The sequence below is a fragment of the Mauremys reevesii genome, linkage group 9 (assembly GCF_016161935.1).
Source record: "Mauremys reevesii isolate NIE-2019 linkage group 9, ASM1616193v1, whole genome shotgun sequence".
In the NCBI taxonomy this organism is placed as follows: Eukaryota; Metazoa; Chordata; order Testudines; family Geoemydidae; genus Mauremys; species Mauremys reevesii.
In genome coordinates, this window is record NC_052631.1 from 4,877,773 (window position 1) to 4,896,254 (window position 18,482).

General features: G+C 52.8%; 1 protein-coding gene across 5 annotated transcripts in view; it reads left to right on the top strand.

Annotated features, from left to right (window-relative positions):
- MASP1 (MBL associated serine protease 1) overlaps positions 1-18,482 on the top strand; it is a 69,727-nt gene that overhangs the window by 31,568 nt on the left and 19,677 nt on the right. For 4 of the 5 annotated variants that reach the window (XM_039489017.1, XM_039489016.1, XM_039489019.1 and 1 more), the window contains 2 exons: positions 6,707-6,844; positions 10,696-10,770. In XM_039489017.1, the coding sequence (XP_039344951.1) occupies positions 6,707-6,844; positions 10,696-10,770 (213 nt within the window). Of the gene's footprint in view, positions 1-2,923; positions 2,984-6,706; positions 6,845-10,695; positions 10,771-18,482 lie in introns of those variants that run through there. The other variant, XM_039489023.1, reaches the window with a different exon arrangement.

An 18,482-nucleotide genomic window follows, 5' to 3' on the forward strand; every position in this document is an offset into this window, starting at 1 on the left:
GCCCTGAGGTCTCCCAGAGCATGGCAGCTTCTGCTCCTCAGCATCTGTCTGCACTGTGCCTGGGAGGGTGCTACCCAGCGCTCGGAGACGGGCCATGCTCGCTCTGCTCCAGCTATTGCGCTTAAAAAGAGCCGTGTAGCCGGGGGTAGCTCTGGCCATGCCTAGGACTAGCGGCCTCAGTACAAACCCCCGCAGTGCGCTAGCTCCAGCAAAGCACGGTCCCAGCTGCAGGGCAGATGTACCCGCAGTGCAGCCTGGATGGAATGACAGGTGGAGATCAGCTACAGCTGAGCTCTTTGCAGTCTGACTAACTCACATTCCCAAGCACTGTGTGTCTGCTCCCCAGGTCGGAGCATTGCCCGGAGAAAACAAGGCTCTGGAGTGGGGGCGGGAGAGGTGAACGGAGGGCACGTAGGGGAGGGACTTGCTGTCAAGATCTGAGTGGGACAAGGTACCCACACAACGCAGAGTCACTGTGGCAGGCACTGAGCGGCCCCTGTGCCTTCAATCTCAGCAGAGAGGCCAAAGTTTGGATGGGCCGTGGAGTATAAACCTAAGATGGTCCCTTTGGGGCAGGACCCTGGTGGGGCAAGAGGGGGAAGCCAGCCCTGTCGTTGCCCATGCTGGACCTGTCCAGTCTCCAGGGCTGTCTCTCTGCTGCCTGCCAGCACTAGACTTGAGTTTTTGATCACCAACACCAACGGCTGATGTAGAGACTGTGTCTCACCCCACCCCACTCCCCTCCACCCCGAGTGCCTGGAGCGGGGGAAGGGATGGCTAGAACTATTTGTACATTCCCTGGAAGTAGCTGGGTGACAATTAGAAAGATGCCGTTTGGCAGGATAAAGCGTAAAGTGTTAACGGTGAGAGGAATTAACCACCGGAACCATTTACCAAGAGCCCTGAGGGATTCTCCATCAGTGGCCATTTTTAAATCATGTCTGGGTGTTTTTTCCTAAAAGCTCTGCTCTAGGAATTTCTCTGGGGCGGTTCTCTGGCCCGTGTCATACAGGAGGTCGGACTAGATAGAAGATCACAACTGTCCCTTCTGCTTTGGAATCTGTGAATCTATGACAGGACAATCGGCTGTTGCACCAGCTACGCTGGCGTGAGCGCAGGGCCTGGGAAGCAGTAGGAGCATGTGCTCCCACTCTGCCTTCTCCCAGGCACACTGAGACAAGCACACGCATGATCACCCCCGGCTTCCCCGTGCACACTTCTCCTGACAGCACATCAATCCTTGCTGGTCCTACTGTCCTCTCAAGAACACACAGCTTGGGGAAGACACTCGAACACAAATCAGCACCGACGAACCCTGGCAAATGTTGCTGATTTGGGCCAATCTTATCAGGAGACTCCTCCTGAAGTTTTGCAAATGTTTCCATCTCTTTGGTGTCATGGGCCATGCCATGGCCTCCCTTCCCTCTACTGTAGCTTCCCTTCATCTGCCCGACATGGGAGGACCAGCAGATCTGTCTTCTCTTCCCTGCCGTGGGGAACGGCAGCGGTAGACCTCCATGGAAGAAAAACTACAGAATTCATAACTACTTTCACCCGAGGACAAATTCACTCCATCCCCTTTGCTCTGTTCCCAGGACTCTGCATCTGCTAGGTTGCTGAAAGACTGTTAGGAACCATTAGGAAAGAGATTGATAATAGGACAGAAAATAGCATAATGCTACTGTATAAATCCATGGAACGTCCACACCTTGAATACTGTGTGCAGTTCTGGTCAACCCATCTCAAACGAGATATAGTAGAATTAGAAGAAGTACAGTGAAGGGCAACACAAATGATTAGGGGTCTGGAACAGCTTCCATATGAGGAGAGATTAAAAAGACTGGGACTGTTCCGCTTAGAAAAGAGACGGCTCACAGGGATATGATAGAGGTCTATCAAAGCAGGACTGGTGTGGAGAAAGTGACTAAGGAAGTGTTATTTACCCCTTCTCATAACATAAGAACCAGGTTAATAGGCAGCAGGTTTGAAACAAGCATAAGGAGGTATCCTTCACACAACGCCCAGTCGGCTGTGGAACTCATTGCCAGGGGATGTTGTGGCCAGAAGTATTAGTGGGTTCAAAAAAGAATTGAAAAGCTCACGGAGGATAGGTCCATTAATGGCTATTAGTCAAGACAGTCAGGGATGCAACCTTATGCTCTCAGTGTCCCTAAACCTCTGACTGCCAGAAGGTGGGATTGGACGGCCAGGATTGGATCCCTCAATAAATTGCTCCGTTCTGCTCATTCCCTCTGAAGCACCTGGCACTGGACACTGTCGGAAGACAGGATACTGGGCTAGCTGGACTATTGGTCTGACCAGCATGGTTGTTCTTAGGTTCCTGGGGGCTACACTGCAACACAACCCTCAGTAATATTTAAGGCCTGGAATCAGCATTATTGTGAAGCCTCAGAGAGCTCCCCAACGGGGTAGTGCCAGGCCAGTGAAAAGGGGTCTTCGCGTGACTGAGAATCAGGACCATGGAGTTTAACTTCACCCCATACCACCCAAACACCACCTCCCTGCAAAGACAGGCCTGAGGCAAACCCTCCGTGTACAAGTCACGACATTTTCCATCCATAATCCAATGCAAATTCTCTTCATAACACAGGCACCCTGGAGGGCCAGGAATCAGGTTAGGCCATTCTTATGAAGGGTACAAATGGCCACCGGGTCACAGGTTGTAACGACTGTCTCATCCAGTGGCAGCAGGGGGTGGGAGTGGGCATTGTGAGGGGTGAGCAGAGGAGAACTAGATCCCGGCTGTAGATTCTGCAGATTTCAACACCCTGAGAAGGCCACATCCTCAGGCCATTGCTGCCAGCACCACTGCGCACCACTCATCGTTCATGAGGAAGACCTGTGACCCGGCCCGTCTCTGGCAGCTTAAAGACCTTGCTAACTGGAGGCCTTTTCCCCACAGCGGGCAGCATGAACCTGAAAGGAGGAGGAAGATCGTGATGATGGTGCAGAAGAAGCTGCCATCTTTGGATAATAACCATTGTCTGTCCATTCCTGACCCTCCCCTTTTGCTGTCCTTCTCCTACTGCAAACCCACCCTCAACGACTCAAAACCAAGTCTGCTCGGGTGCCACTCAACTCTTGTGCAGTGTTTTGAAGCAGAGGCTCAGCGATTGGTGCAACTGAGTGTGCCCAGGCCCGGAAGTACCGGCAGTTGAAGGCAGAGGCCCTGGGAATGGCAGGACAGCATTACCGTCATCCCCATGGTAATATCTTCTGGGGGGGCATTGATTGATACACGCTGGTAACTCCATAATACTGCTGCATACAGACACCTGAATGCAGGGTGGCTCCAGGCAGCAGCACACCCAGCGCGTGCCTGGGGCAGCAAGTCACGGGGGGTGCTCTGCTGGTCGCCGTGAGGGTGGCAGGCAGGTTGCCTTCGGCGGCTTGCCTGTGGAGGGCCTGCTGGTCCCACAGCTTCAGCAGACCTCCCGCAAGCATGCCGCCAAATCCGCAGGACTGGGGACCTCCCACAGACAAGCCGCCGAAGGCAGCCTGCCTGCCGTGCTTGGGGCGGCAAAATACCTAGAGCCGCCCCTGCCTGAATGGCCAGGGCTGTCTGGGTCCCTTCTAACTCCTGATGGTAAAGGGTTAGGGTTTTCTGGTCACAAAGGGCATAATCTGTAGTCTCAGACCAGACGGCTTTGACATCCAGGAATGCCACAAGCAAAGGCAGAGCGGAGAAAGAAGGCAGAGTGTGTCTGTCTGGAGAGAGATGTTCGGACAATACCACCCTACCCCTCTTTGTCTGGTGATTCTTTTCCAAGAGGCTCATTGCTCACCTGGAACACAGATCCTCTACCGAAAACCAATCGTGTGAAAGACCAAGCCAGTGCCCATCTCTGCCTGGGCCCTCAGCTCCCTGAGGCTTACCAGATAAGAGAGCACTGATCTTAGAGACCTCACCATGGTTCTCGTAGCCAGTTGGACGGTAGTCTAAGAAAGTTCTGTTCTGTGCAGCTTAGTAACTACAGGCTGTTCGCTGGGTGTGTACAGGGCCTAATACAATGCGGCCCTTGTTCGTGACTAGGGTTCCTAGGTGATCCGGTAATACAAACAATAATAATTAACAACATCAGCATATGTTTCCCCTGGGTTTTTCCCGGTGTTACTGCTCATGGGCAAAAGGTCACCACAGATGTTGATTAGCCCCAGAGTCATGACTTGAGCCTCCATTTCCAACCCAACCATGTTGCCACCTTAAAATGTGACAAAGCTCCAGCTAGGAAGATGCAAGAAAATAAGAGGAGAGCGCAGGGCATGCAGGGGAGAAAGTTTTGAAGTGATGCAGGGTTTGTCTGGTTTTACTGTGAAGATCCATTTTTTTCCTAGAATGTTGATTGTGTGACCCAGACATCAAAAATGTGGCTCCTTGGCTGATTATTTATAGAGTGCTAACAATGTGCTGTGCAGCTCAGAGACACATATGATGTCCTTGTCCAGAAGGATGGGCAGTTTTAATATAGAATATTAGGGTTGGAAGGGACCTCAGGAGGTCATCTAGTCCCACCCCTGCTTGAAGCAGGACTGATCCCTAGATAGATTTTTTACCCCAGTTCCCTAAATAGCCCCCTGAAGGATTAAACTCACAACCCTGGGTTTAACCGGCCAATGCTCAAACCACTGAGCTATCCCTCCCCGCTTCTCAAGTTGCAGAATTTGCAGGGCTTGTCTTAACCAGCGTGTTAGCTCGAGCTCTAACGAGTCTCGCTGCTACCCTGACTCCCAGCCACACACACAAATCTCTAGCTTAAGTTCAGTGGGTGGTGGAAGCTCACGTCTTACTGCTGCCCCATCTAACAATGCAGTGGGCATGGGACGACTGCTGGTGTTAACACAACCCAGCAGCGGCTGACCCAATCGCGCTGTGTCGCGCCAGTATTATTTTGCAGCGTGGCCGTTCTCGCTGACGCTAAGCTAGCTCCTAACTTCAGGGTGGTAACCGGCGCTAATGGTTGCAGTGGAGACAACACCTAAGTCTCTGATCCTTCAAACACTTCCTAGCTGGTGTGGTACTTGCTGGGGGGAATCGTTCTGTTGGTTTCCGGCAGTGCTTGCAGGGCTGAGCTCTAGACAAAGTGAGGGATGGGGTACAACAAAAGCCCACATTTAAGTAACAGCATGAATCCAAGCAGCAATGTGAGTCAATGGACGGAGCACTGGGCTGGGATCCAGGACATGTGGGATCTCTTCCTGGCTCGGACCTGGCTAACGGAATGACTTTGTACCAGGCGTTTCCTGCCTCTGTTCACCTCCACCCTGTGTCTGTCTGTCTTCTAGTCAGTGTGTAAGCTCATGGGGGCAGGCAGCATCTCTCACCCTGTGTTTGCACAGTGCGGGCTAAGGTGTCAGCTGGTGCTGCTGAAATAATAAATAGCAGCCCATTGAGAGGATCAGAATTCGCAGCACATCCTGCTTACTGCACCAAGTTGCCATAGGATCTTTAAAGATCAAGTGGCCTTTTTCATAGGCTTTATGTCCTCTGAAAAAGGCAGTTGGATGGGGTTAGTATGAGCAGGGCCTGCCCCTGGAATGTCCTGCCCTCGTGTTTGTATCATTAGTTTGCGCTTGTGCTGGCTGTTATGTTCCTGGGACTGCATTGCTGCTTCTAGCGATTAATTTGCTGCAGGACAATTCTAGGTCTTTGTCTACCAGCTACTGTGCAGCCAGATAAAGCTACTGACGTGTTTAGCATGGGATCCCGCCTTGCCTGGGCCCGGCTGGTCACGATTACACCAATGCCTGCCTTTCCCAGGCTCTGCTGGGAAGGACTGCTCATCAGGCAGCAGGCAAAGTGTAATAACTGAGTGTCTCAAAGCTCTGAACATGGTCAAATCTTTTGAGAATCCAACCACAGGCCAGGTACCGGGCTCCACATGCAGTACTCAGTCCAGCAGTGGCAAGAACCCTTCGCAGTTCATTCCCAGAGCTCCCAGGATGCCATCAGAACCCCCTTGACATGCATGTCTGACCAGATAGCAGGATTCATTGCCTAACCAATATACGGGGATTTTACGGTAACAAATCCATAGCTGCCTAGTGATTTCAGTTAACACTACAACACACACCACAGCGGCTCAGACTTTGACAGCAACAACAGGGCTAGAACTCACATTCTCCTCATCCCAAAGGCCGGGCCCTACCACTGGAGCCAAAAGAGAATCTCCCTTAGCTATTAGCAGTATAATGCCTATGACACACAGTTGAGCAACCCTGATTCCATTCAGTGCAACACAAGGGTGCACATACACACTGGCTAGTTCATTGCATCAGTGACCTGGGCTGGATTTGGTTAAACAGAGGCATGTCTGCACACAGACTGACTGGAGTTACGGTTCATCACAGGAAACCATTGCCCTGCGTAGGGACGGAGGGCGCAAACTCACAGAGGGAAGGGTTGGTAGGGGGCGTATTGCAAGGTGGTGTGCGGTGAGGCTAAAGCGTGAAATCACGGCCTGTTGAAATCAATGCCAAAATTCCCATTGACTTCAACAGGGCCAGGTCTACAATGGGGAGGGAAGGAGCGATTCCAGTGGGAAAGGGCTGAGAGAGCCTGGCGGAAGGCAAGACAGATATACCCCTCCTCAGTGCCCGACGGGCTACAACCATCTCACTCGCACACATCCCCACCTGCTGCCGGCCTAGCGGGCCACTAAAATCTCCTTTCCTTGTGGACTTTTAGTTGCTGACTGCAAAGCGCCGGTGGAGCTGGAACATGGGTCCGTCACCTTCGCCACGAGGAACAATCTCACCACGTACCGGTCAGGGATCCGGTACTCCTGCCAGCGACCCTACTATCAGATGGCCCCAAATATCACCGGTGAGACCATCCACCGCCGGGGAAAAGGCTGTGGCCACGCAAGTGGGGGTGGGGCTCTGAACAGGGAGAGTGGGGGGGGCATGCTCATTGCTGGGCTAGTCGATGTGCAAGAGACTAGTGTTAATAGTAAGCACGTATCTGCGGAGCATTGTGCAAATAATAATCCAGTGGGTATCTAAGTATCTATTCCATAGGTTAGGCATAAGCTTTCATGGGTAAAAAACCCACTTCTTCAGATGCAGGGAGTGAAAATTACAGATAGAGGCATAAATATACGGGCACAGGAAGAGAAGGGAGTTACCTCACAAGTGGAGAACCAGTGTTGACAGGGCCAGTTCAATGGAGGTTGGATGTGGTCCACTCCCAATAATTGATGAGGAGGTGTCAATACCAAGAGAGGGAAAATTGCAGGGAAATCTCCCTGGACATTCAACAACAGACTGAAAAGTAGCCATCCTGCAACAAAAAACCCTCCAAAAACAGACTTCAGAGAGAAACTGCAGAGCTACAATTCATTTGCAAACTTAACACCATTAATCTGGGCTTGAATAGGGACTGGGAGTGGCTGGCTCACTACAAAAGCAACTTTCCCTCTCTTGGTATTGAGCCCTCCATTGAGGCCAATCACTATAAAGCACTTGGCTGCCAGACTCAGAGTGTGCAGGCAAGAGGATTGCGCCGACTGAACTAAACGGATTTCCAAACTGACTCCATTAAATCAGGGCTGCAGCAGTGTGTGAACCAGCCCTCGCTGGGGCACACATCTGCGGGGGCGCTTGCCGGGATGGCAGTTTGAAGAATCAGCCTTTTCCTCACAACAGTGGATTGAAATGCTTTAGCCCAACTAAAGTTAGTGGGCTCAGTGTCAGTGGATGTGGGGGCAATGCAACAGCCTGTGTTATGCAGGAGGGTCAGACTAGCTGCTCTCCTGGTCCTGTGGATTGGATACAGGGCCTGATCTTCAGAAGATCTGAGCGGCCAATGCGCCAGATGAAGTCAATGGGTTGTGGGAGCGCCTAGCACCCCTCCAGGTCAGGCCCCTGGAATCACTGAGAGGCAATACAGTTGTCACAGGGTCAGCTGCTTCCTGAGCTCCCCCTCGTGGCCAGAGGTGGACCTGCGGCATTCTGCCTCGGTTTCCCTTCTTCAGGGCCCTTTAAGAACCCCACACACAAACTCATCTCTAGCTCAGCCACACCCCTCCTTGAGCCTGGATTTCTCACGCTAACAAAATAATTCCCCAAATAGAGTTCTCCGATCCCTGTGTCGTCCCCCTGGGAGTTCCCAGGCCTTCCCTGCCTGGAGTCTGCTCACTCCCAGCAGCCACTCCCTGCCTTGGCAGGCTCCAGTCTGGTCCCTCTCCCTAAACAGCCCCACTCCTCAGCAGCTTCCTTAGAAAGGAACCCATGGATCCCTGCTCACATGTGCCTCCTGGGCGCTGAGACCCCACAGGGAGGGACCCAGAGCCCGGACTCCAGTCTGCGTCTGAACATCTACGCTGCAATTTCACGGCCCCGCAGCCCCAGCCAGTCGGCTGCCCCTGGCTGGCCGCAGCTTCTACCTTGGGTTTTTGACTGTAGTGGGAGGGAGGGATAGCTCAGTGGTTTGAGCATTGGCCTGCTAAACCCAGGGTTGTGAGTTCAATCCTTGAGGAGGCCACTTAGGGATCTGGGGCAAAAATTGGTCCTGCTAATGAAATGGGGCTGGGGACTTGATGACCCTTTCAAGGTCTTCCCTTCCTTTCCTGTGGATGTTAGTGTAGCAATGCCCTCACTGTCAGGGGCGGCTCTAGACATTTCGCCACCCCAAGCACGGCAGCACCCTGCGGGAGCGCTCTGCCGGTCCCGTGGCCCCGGTGGACCTCCCGCAGGCGTCCCTGCGGAGGGTCCTCTGGTCCCACGGACCTCCACCGAAGCCGCAGGACCAGCGGACCCTCCGCAGGGACGCCTGCGGGAGGTCCACCGTAGCCGCCTGCCGCCCTCCCGGCGACGGGCAGAGCTTCCCCCGCGGCATGCCGCCCCAAGCGCGCACTTGGCGTGCTGGGGCCTGGAGCCGCCCCTGCTCACTGTACAGCGGTCAGAGCTCCGCTTCCATCGATAGCCTGGTAACATCTCCGCTACTCTCCCCTCTTACGGGGAGGGGTCTGCAGCCACAACAGGTCCCAGCATGCAATGCTTCCAGCCGGACCCGAGCAGCTGCAGGCTGCAGAGACTTAGGCCCGGATCCTGAAAGGAATGTAGGTGTGTCACACGGCGGGAACTCACCGCCATGGCGCCTCCTGCTGGCCATCCAGGAATTAGCTCTTTCCAGCCTCTGAGCGCCTCCTGCTGGCCGCTTTCTCTCCCTTGGCTACCAGCCCTGTTCTCTCTACCGCCTCTGGCCCCACATCCCTCCCAGACCCCAGCACCCCTTAACATAGGGTGCTGCCCCACAGTGCCCCCACACTCTGGGTCTCCCCTCCCTTGGGGGAACCCCAAACCCCCTATACCCACCTTGCCTCAGTGGCTACTGCCAGTCTTTATCTAGCCCCCGCTCTCTGGGGCAGACTGCAGCCTGCAATGGCCATTCACTGGCAAGGGGGGTGGCCAGGCTGCCTCTGCCTATCCCGGGGCTGCACCTCCCAGCCCCAGGACCTCTGTAGGCCTTGAACCAGACCTCAGCCTGGGGAGTTGCCAGCTGGAGCTCCCCAGCTGCCCTTGCCCTTGCCCTTGCCCTTGCCCTTGCCCGTGCCCGTGCCCGTGCCCTTGCCCTTGCCCTTGCCCTTGCCCTTGCCCTTGCCCTTGCCCGTGCCCGTGCCCGTGCCCAAGGTACCCGGTGCTCCCAAGCAGCTGAGCCCTGGAGTGAGACTGTCCTGGCTCACAGGCCTCTTATCAGGACCAGCCCTGATTGAGCTGGCCACACCTGTGGCCAGCTACTCAGTCAGCCTCCCTCAGCTGTTCTCACTCCTTTTCTCCCAGGAGCAGGGTAACCGCCAGGATACAAGGTGCCTGGCTCCCCTGGATTTCAGTGCGTGCACGGGCTCCTCTTTAAATACTCTTACTGCTCCATAGTGATGACAGCGGCACTGAAAACCTCCCTCAGCCACATTGGTTCTCAAGGCCACCCTCTGGGCACGCCTTGGCATCAGGGGGTGAGGCTCGTAGGCTGTCCCAAACCCCTCCAGAAAAACAGACCCACTGCTCCAGGCTAGGAGTGGAGACTGGAAGGATTTGCTCACATCCCAGCCCCCTGTCCATAACCCTGCTGCTGCCCAATCAGCCTCCAGGCCTAGTGTGCAATAACCTTTGGCATGCTGGATGCTTCCTGGATCAGCCCAGCACATCTGTCCTGCACGACTTTGTCAGGGACTAACAGCCTGGCAGGGAGAAGCAGCTCACAGCAGAGCCTTCAGCCTGAGCATAATGGGCACAGTGCCCTGGGACAGTGCAGGGCTCTGGACACCACCCGTTTGGCACTGGAACCCCGGACAGTGACATGCCACAAGCATTCAGAAAAGGCTGTAGGGGAGCGGAAATCCCCATAAACATCGGCATGCAGATGCCCCGCGGTGCAGTCTGAGTAACGTCCTTAATTTCTCCATGCCCTGCAAAATCATTTCAGGGGAGGAAGGCAGTGGAGGGGCCTTTCACACAAACACATAGGGCCAAATTCCACCTTTAGGGCACCTCCGCAAGCCCCGCATAGACTCTGGCTCCTAGAATATATTTATGGCAACACCCTATCGGCTGCGTGTCTGAACATGCGAGGCTGACCCACAGCCACAGCCGCAGCCAACGGCGCATGCACCTGCTGCACGAGCAGACCCTGCATTCGGACAGGCAACAGGCAGCTAATGTTTCGCTCTCTTCCAGGAGCGTACACCTGTGATGCTAAGGGGGTGTGGAAGAGCGAGGAGCTGGGGACCAAGCTGCCGTCTTGTCGACCAGGTACCTAGAGAGCTCTGGCATGATGCACCACCTAACGAGCTGCCATCTCGTAGCAGGGTTGCCTATGCCAGGAGTCAGCCAATCCAGCATTCGCTCTCCAAGGGGTAACAGAGCCTGACGCGACTGGTACAGGTTGGGGAAGGTGCGGGTCTATTCAGCACAGCTCTGCTGGCTTCACTCCGTGGCTGGGGCAGCCTGATGCCTTCACTATGCAGCGGTGCCCCAGGCTGTGATCCACAGGTACGGCACCTTCGGACACCTCAGCAGCAGGCAGGGGCAGTGAGGATCAGCAGCGCTGTACGCAGGGGATGTGGCTCTAAAGGGCAGAGCAGTAGCTGTGTGGCACCGAGATGGGGCTGGATTCTGAACACTCCAAAGTCCGCAGGAGTTGAGCTCCAGGGGGTGGTTCAGGGCCATCTCTAACGCCAGGTGACCAAATCCTACCCTGGGGGTCACCAGAGGTGTTAAGGCGATTGCACTGGTGAAACTTGGCCCAGCACCTTAGAACCTGCCTCAAGCAGCCACCCAAGAGTCCAGCGGATCTTTAAATAACGGCCCAATGGCGTCCCCTCTGGGGGGTGCTGTACTGTGCCCACTGGATCTACTCCGACCGCACACAGTGCACCACAGACGTTTACTGATTGGTCCCCACTAGGCCCCTGGGTGAGAACTAGCCCCACTTTACAACTGGAGACACTGAGGCTGAGCAGGTAAGGGCCTGGCCCCAGGTGGCAGGGAGAGGCATTGTCTGAGGAGGGGATTAGGCTCAGCGGCTCCTAGGTACCCTGCCTGCAGTCAGACCACTTAGGTGGCTGTCGAAACTGTTCGAATTGGGCCCCGCACTTCCTAAAGCCGGCCCTGCCTGCCCTCCCTCTGATCAGCACACACGGCTCACTGCAGTCTCTGGCAAGCATACGGCTTGCTACAGCTGCACTCCAGCCCAACGTGCCCTGCCTTACATGCCCACTCCATATGGTGCATGCCGCTATCTCCTGGGACCCCGCAGGCCAGCAATGATACCTCTCAGCAGACACTATAAATATATCAGAGGGTTAAATATCAGGGAGGGAGAGGAATTATTTAAGCTCAGTACCAATGTGGACACAAGAACAAATAGATATAAACTGGCCATCAGGAAGTTTAGACTTGAAATTAGACAAAGGTTTCTAACCATCAGAGGAGTGAAATTCTGGAACAGCCTCCCAAGGGGAGTAGTGGGGGCAAAAGACATATCTGGCTTCAAGACTAAGCTTGATAAGTTTATGGAGGGGATGGTATGATGGGATAGCCTAATTTTGGCAATTAATTGATCTTTGACTGTTGGCGGTAAATATGCCCAATGGTCTGGGATGGGATGTTAGATGGGGTGGAATCTGAGTTACTGCAGAGAATTCTTTCCTGGGTGCTGGCGGGTGAGTCTTGCCCACATGCTCAGGGTTTAACTGATCGCCATATTTGGAGTCGGGAAGGAATTTTCCTCCGGGGCAGATTGGCAGAGGCCCTGGAGGTTTTTTGCCTTCCTCTGCAGCGTGGGGCATGAGTCACTTGCTGGAGGAGTCTCTGAGGACTTCAATAGCTCAGACATAGGTTAGGAGTTTATTACAGGAGTGGATGGGTGAGGTTCGGTGGCCTGCATTGTGCAGGAGGTCAGACTAGACGATCATAATGGTCCCTTCTGACCTTAAAGTCTATGAGTCTATGAAAAAGGCAAACATTCCCCTCTGCTCACAGCATGTAAAAACACCCTCCCCCACCCTTTCCCTCGCCTCACAGTGCACCCAGATCTGACCTGGAGCTGGGCAAATCCCAGCACATGGTTTCTGGGAATATTTGCTGGGACTTTTTCAGGAATCCCACACTCCTTCACCAGCCTTGTCCCAAGAGCCTTTGTGGTCGGGATGCACTGGCGGGAGTGTTTGTGGACAGCGAATTTCAGGCCAAGCTCAGTTATTCACTGAAATGGACCATTGCAACCACACACCCCTGTGTGAGGTGTTTGCAAGCTCCCCTAATCAGGGAGGACTAAACACAATATCATGGGTCTTGGCTGGCAAATCCCACCCAACCAAGAGAGTGCAGGTGTAGTAAGTTTCAATGACACGCCGTACCCGGTCAATCCAGAGACAGCCCCAGCTGCAAAGCGAGGTTCTGCATGTGGATTTGGAACCCACCATCATTTGAGATCTTTGGATCCCTCAGATCCTGGGCCCAGGAATGCAGCCAGATGGTGGTGACTTCACTTTGCTCACTAGCAGCTAAGGTAGTGTCAGACCTGTGACCTAGTGGTGAAAATGGAGCCTCGTGTCCTATTGCCATTTCTCTCCCTGATCTATGCACCACAGTCTCAGTGGTGAAACAAACACAGCCATGTTAATTTCAGCCTCATTCATAAAACTCATTTTCTTTTTTAAAAAGCATACATTGTTAAATGGAAAAGGATAAAAGTAGCCAGAACATGTGTGTTCCCCCCCCCCCCACCCCCAAGGTTCAAGGGCTTCAGGGCCAATGGAGAGTGAAGAGGATTGATTAGTGTATGTGTGTGTGTAAGTACAATTATGGGCCCCAATCCTGCATTTGGATCTGCGTGGACAGATCTCTGGAGGGGTGCACGGGTTTGATTGCAGGGTTGGGGCCAAAGCCAGAGAATAAATCATATGGTGGCTCCCTAGTTACACTCTCTGAACCAGTGCCAAGGACATGGGAATTGCCCGTCCTGCTCAGCCCTGGCCCGTCTAGTCTGGTAAACTGTTTCTAGCAGTGGCCGTACCAGATGCTCCAAAGGAAGGTGTAGAATCCCCCAAGCTGTGACTGTGGCAACCTCCTCTTCTCTGGCTGCTCCTTGCCCCCCTCCATGGTGCTGCGGCTCCAGCTAACACGACTGGGAGCCGACGGTGACAGGCAGCCTTTGTGCGCCACTTCCAGTGCGGCCGCTCCTGAGCCCCGAGGGCAGCCAGGAGCGCAGAGAGACTCGGGGGTAATGAAGCCTGACAGCGGGGAGAAAGCTGTCCAAATACCTGCGTCCGTTCAGCTGTGGTTAGATTCCTCTCCCCCTTTGGCTCCCGCCAGGTGCCCATCACTCCTAAACCCCTCTCTCAGCCCTGCCCTGCACCCTCCATCTGCCGTTAGCAAGAGCAGTTCCGAGGCTTTCAGTGTGTCTGAGATTTTTATTAGAATAAATATTTGGCTAGAAGAGCTTCCTCTAAACGCAGCCCATCGCCTTAGGAGGAAAGGCAGCTTCCCGGCAGCCTGACAGCTGGGATACAGGAACTGTTTGGCTAAGCGCATTTTATATTCCTGACAGTATTTGACATGGCAGGGAACCTAAACACACACATATGTGTACACACACACGTACACGTTCATACACATGTATCCATATACACATACATACACACACATGCATATACATGTACAGACACATGCACATACACACACGTACTTGTACACACTGTGACAAAGTTCCTCCTCTACCTTGGTGGGTCCTGCACTTATGGGCAGATTTGCTCACCTCAGTGACCTTCCCCTCTGGTGGAACCCACAGTCCGGGTCAACTCCTCCTGTGTTTGATCAGGAGTTGGGAGGTTTGGGGGGAACCCGGGCCCGCCCTCTACTCCGGGTTCCAGCCCAGGGCCCTGTGGATCGCAGCTGTCTAGAGTGCCTCCTGGAACAGCTGCCTGACAGCTACAACTCCCTGGGCTACTTCTCCATGGCCTCCTCCAAACACCGTTTTTGTCCTCACCACAGGACCTTCCTCCTGGTGTCTGATAACGCTCGTACTCCTCAGTCCTCCAGCAGTGCCTACTCACGCTCAGCTCCTAGTGCCTCTTGCTCCCAGCTCCTCACACGCACACGTCACTGACTAACTGGGAGGCTTTTAACTAGTTCCAACCAGCCCTTGATTGGCTTCAGGTGGCCCAATCAATGTAGCTCTCTCCACTGCCTTCTAGAAGGATCTTAATTTGGTTACCATGGTACCAGGGATTTGTTTAGCCTGGGGCTAACATACCTGTTCCTCACTACTTTACTGTAGCCATCTGGCCTTGTCCCATCACAACACATGTACACCTATACACACATACATGTACACATATGCACATACACACATGTGCATGTGCACACACATGCAAATACACATACACACCCATACACCTCCATGCACATACATATACATGCACACACATGTACACACCCACATACACAAATGTACATGTGCACATATGCCTATATATGTACACACACATACACATACATGTCCACACATATGTACATGTACACACATACACACGTGTACACATACACACATGCACCCATTTACATGTACACACCTGTACATGTACAGACATACACATACACACACATATACACCCACATGCACACATGCGTACACACAGATACACATGCGTACACATACACCAATGTACATGTGCACACACACGTACATGTGCACACACATGTACGCATACACACATACACATACGTACACCTACACATGTACACACACATGTACACACACACATATGCATACACATACGTACCTGTACACACACATACATACATGGACACATACACACACATGCACATGCCCACTCACATACATGTACACATACACACATTTCCGGGAGGTTTCACCTTTTCAAGTCAGACTTTCCCCAGTGCTGGATTTCAGACAGAACAGTGTCACGCTGGTGTAACAAAATCGGCAGCACAGAGGAATGAAGCTGCTCACGTCCCTGCTCCCTATTATGGAGCTCAGCATTATTGTGCTTCCTTAACTGCCGGGGCCTCTCCCGGAGAGGCAGAGCAGTCTACTGGATTGAGCATGTGGCTGTGAGCCGTGAATCAACCCTATCAGCTGCTTATTGGCTGCCCGCACTGGTGTCTGTGAGTGTCTGAATCTGTCCCTGGCTTGCTCTGTGACCCACAAACAGAACCGCCGCGATCTGTCCTCCTGTTGCTTTCTTTTCTCTTCTCCACTCTGTTCTCAGCGTGCCAGCCTCCCTCGGAATGCCTGGCTAGAAATCGGAACTGCCAGCCGTCGTCCTCTAGTGGGCACCTCTCCTTCCCAAGCGGAGTGAAATGAACTGGAGAAACAGTGAAGGGGATAATTCACAGGCATGGGAGTAGCTTATTAGGGCTCTTGAGAGACTAATTTGGGGCCTATTGATTACAGTGGGCTATGGATCAGGCTCTTAAAGCCTACACTACAGCACTTGGCAGCCAACCCGATTTGCTTGCATCAGCCTGGCAAAGGGGAAGGTTATTTGGTAGCCAGAAATGGGGGTGGGGTGGGCTGGAGAGGAATCACTGCCCGTGGAGTCATTAAGGGAAGACAGCTGTCCTGGGTGCACCAGAACACTGTGTACCCTCCACATATCAGCTGGGGTTTCTTAAAGAACCCTTGTATCGACCAGATCTTGGGACAAGGAGCTGAGCCAGCAGTGAGAACATTTCCACAAAGGGGGTGCACTGTGAGAGAGTCGGTGTTTAGCTTCCCAGAGAGCAGGAAGTGACTGGATGGGAGTGTCGCATGAGTATGGACTGAGTCAAAATTGCACAAGAATGTCAGGCTTCTGCAGAATCAGACGTGTGAAGCTGAAAGGGACCTCAAGAGGTCAGCTGGTCCACCCCCCTGTGCTGAGACAGGACCGTGTAAACCTTCACCAACCCCAGCTGGTGTTTGGCCAACTTCTTCTTAAAATCCTCCGCTGATGGGGATTCCACAACCTCCCTTGGGAGCCTGATCTGGAGCTTACCAGCCCTTAGCGTTAGAAAGCTTTTCCTAATATCTAACCTACATCTCCCTTGCTGCAGATTAAGCCCATTACTTCTTGTCCTACCTTCAGTGGACATGGAGAACAATTGATCACCATCCTCTTTATAACAGCCCTTAACATATTTAAAGACTGTGATCAGGTCCCCCCACAGTCTTTTCTCAAGAGTAAACATGCCCAGTTTTTTTAACCTTCCCTCATAAGTCAGGGTTTTAAACCCTTTCTCATATTTGTTGCTCTCCTCTGGACTCGCTCCAATTCTCCACATCTTTCCTAAAGGGTGGTGCCCAGAATGGGGCACAGTACTACAGGGGAGGGGTAGCTCCGTGGTTTGAGTATTGGCTTACTGAACCCAGGCTTGTGAGTTCAATCTTTGAGGGGCCATTTAGGGATCTGGGGCAAAAATCTGTCTGGGGATTAGTCCTGCTTCAAGCAGGGCATTGGACTACATGACCTCCTGAGGTCCCTTCCAACCCTGATAGTCTATGATTCTAACTGAGGCCACACCAGTGCCACATAGAGCAGGACAATTACCTCCTGTATCTATACATTACACTCCTGTTAATGCACCCCAGAATGACATTAGCCTTCTTGGCAGCTGCATCCCATTGTAGACTCAGTCGGTTTGTGATCCGCTATAGCCCCCAGCTCCTGTTCAGCAGTGCTAACACCTAGCCAGTTATTCCCTGTTTTGTAGTTGTGCCTTTGAGTTTCCCTTCCTAAGCGTAGTGCTCTGCTTTACTGAATGTCATTTGGCTGGTTTCAGACCAGTTCTCCAATTTGGCACGGTCATTTTAAATTCTAATCCTGGCCTCCGAAGTGCTTGCAACCCCTCCCAAGCTTGGTGTCATCTGCCGATTTTAAAGTCACACTCTCCACTCCACTGTGCAAGTCCCTAATGAAAATATTGAACAGTACCAGACGCAGGACTGTCCCCGGCGGGACTCCACTAGGTATGTCCTCCCAGTCTGACGGTGCACCATTGAGCACGGTCTTCCAGCCACTTCGGCATCCATCTAGACCACAGCTCCTCAGTTTGCGTATGAGAATGTCATGTGGGACTGTGTCAAAAGCCTCACTATAGTTTCATTTAAGTCAAGATATATCATGTCTGTTATTTCCCCCCACCCATCCGCTAGACCAGTAAACCTTTGGCCTCTTGTTGTTAATATTTATTATTTCTCTTTTATTTCTGTATATATTTTGCTGGATCGGGTCTTTATTTAGCATCAGTTTGCACCTGTCTTGTTAATAGCATCGATTAAAGCATTGTTTTAGAATGGCCATTTACACTGCGACCCGGTTTGTCACTGAAACACAAGGGACAGCCTTGCAGAGCTAGGACACTGCAGAAGACATGTAACCCGGGCCTAGTATTTTGGGGTCTTAGCATAAGTGGGATGATACCCACCTACATGGTCCACGGCTAAAGACCAGAGGCCTGATACTGTTCTCAGTGACACAGGAGCAAGGCCTGATTCAAATCAACGGACTCCTCGCGCGCGTAAGGTTACACACAGGCTTAGCTGCTTTGCTGGATCAGAGCCTAACTCCTACGAAATCAGCTGAGTTACATCAGTGCAAAACTGGTGCCAGTGAGCTGGGGCTCAGCTCCCTGTTTCTGAGGTTCTTCTGGCATCGCCCTGGTAATATATCAAATGCATTAGGAAACCGAATGCTTTTCCTTTGAGAGCTGCAAGAAAACCAGTGATGTCTGTGAGGGGACAGAAGATGGCCACAAGGTCTATGATGGGGCAGAAGAAAGGATACGGGGCCCTTGGTATAAGGAGTCCATCCCATTAACTGAGCCATGGGTCTTGGGATTAATTCGATTTCATCTACACAGGCATTGCATTCCAGCTTGACTTGCACGGCACGATGATGGAAAACCAGAGGTGGGGTCAAGTTCCACAAATCCCTCCATCCCAGCTCCAGGGCGGG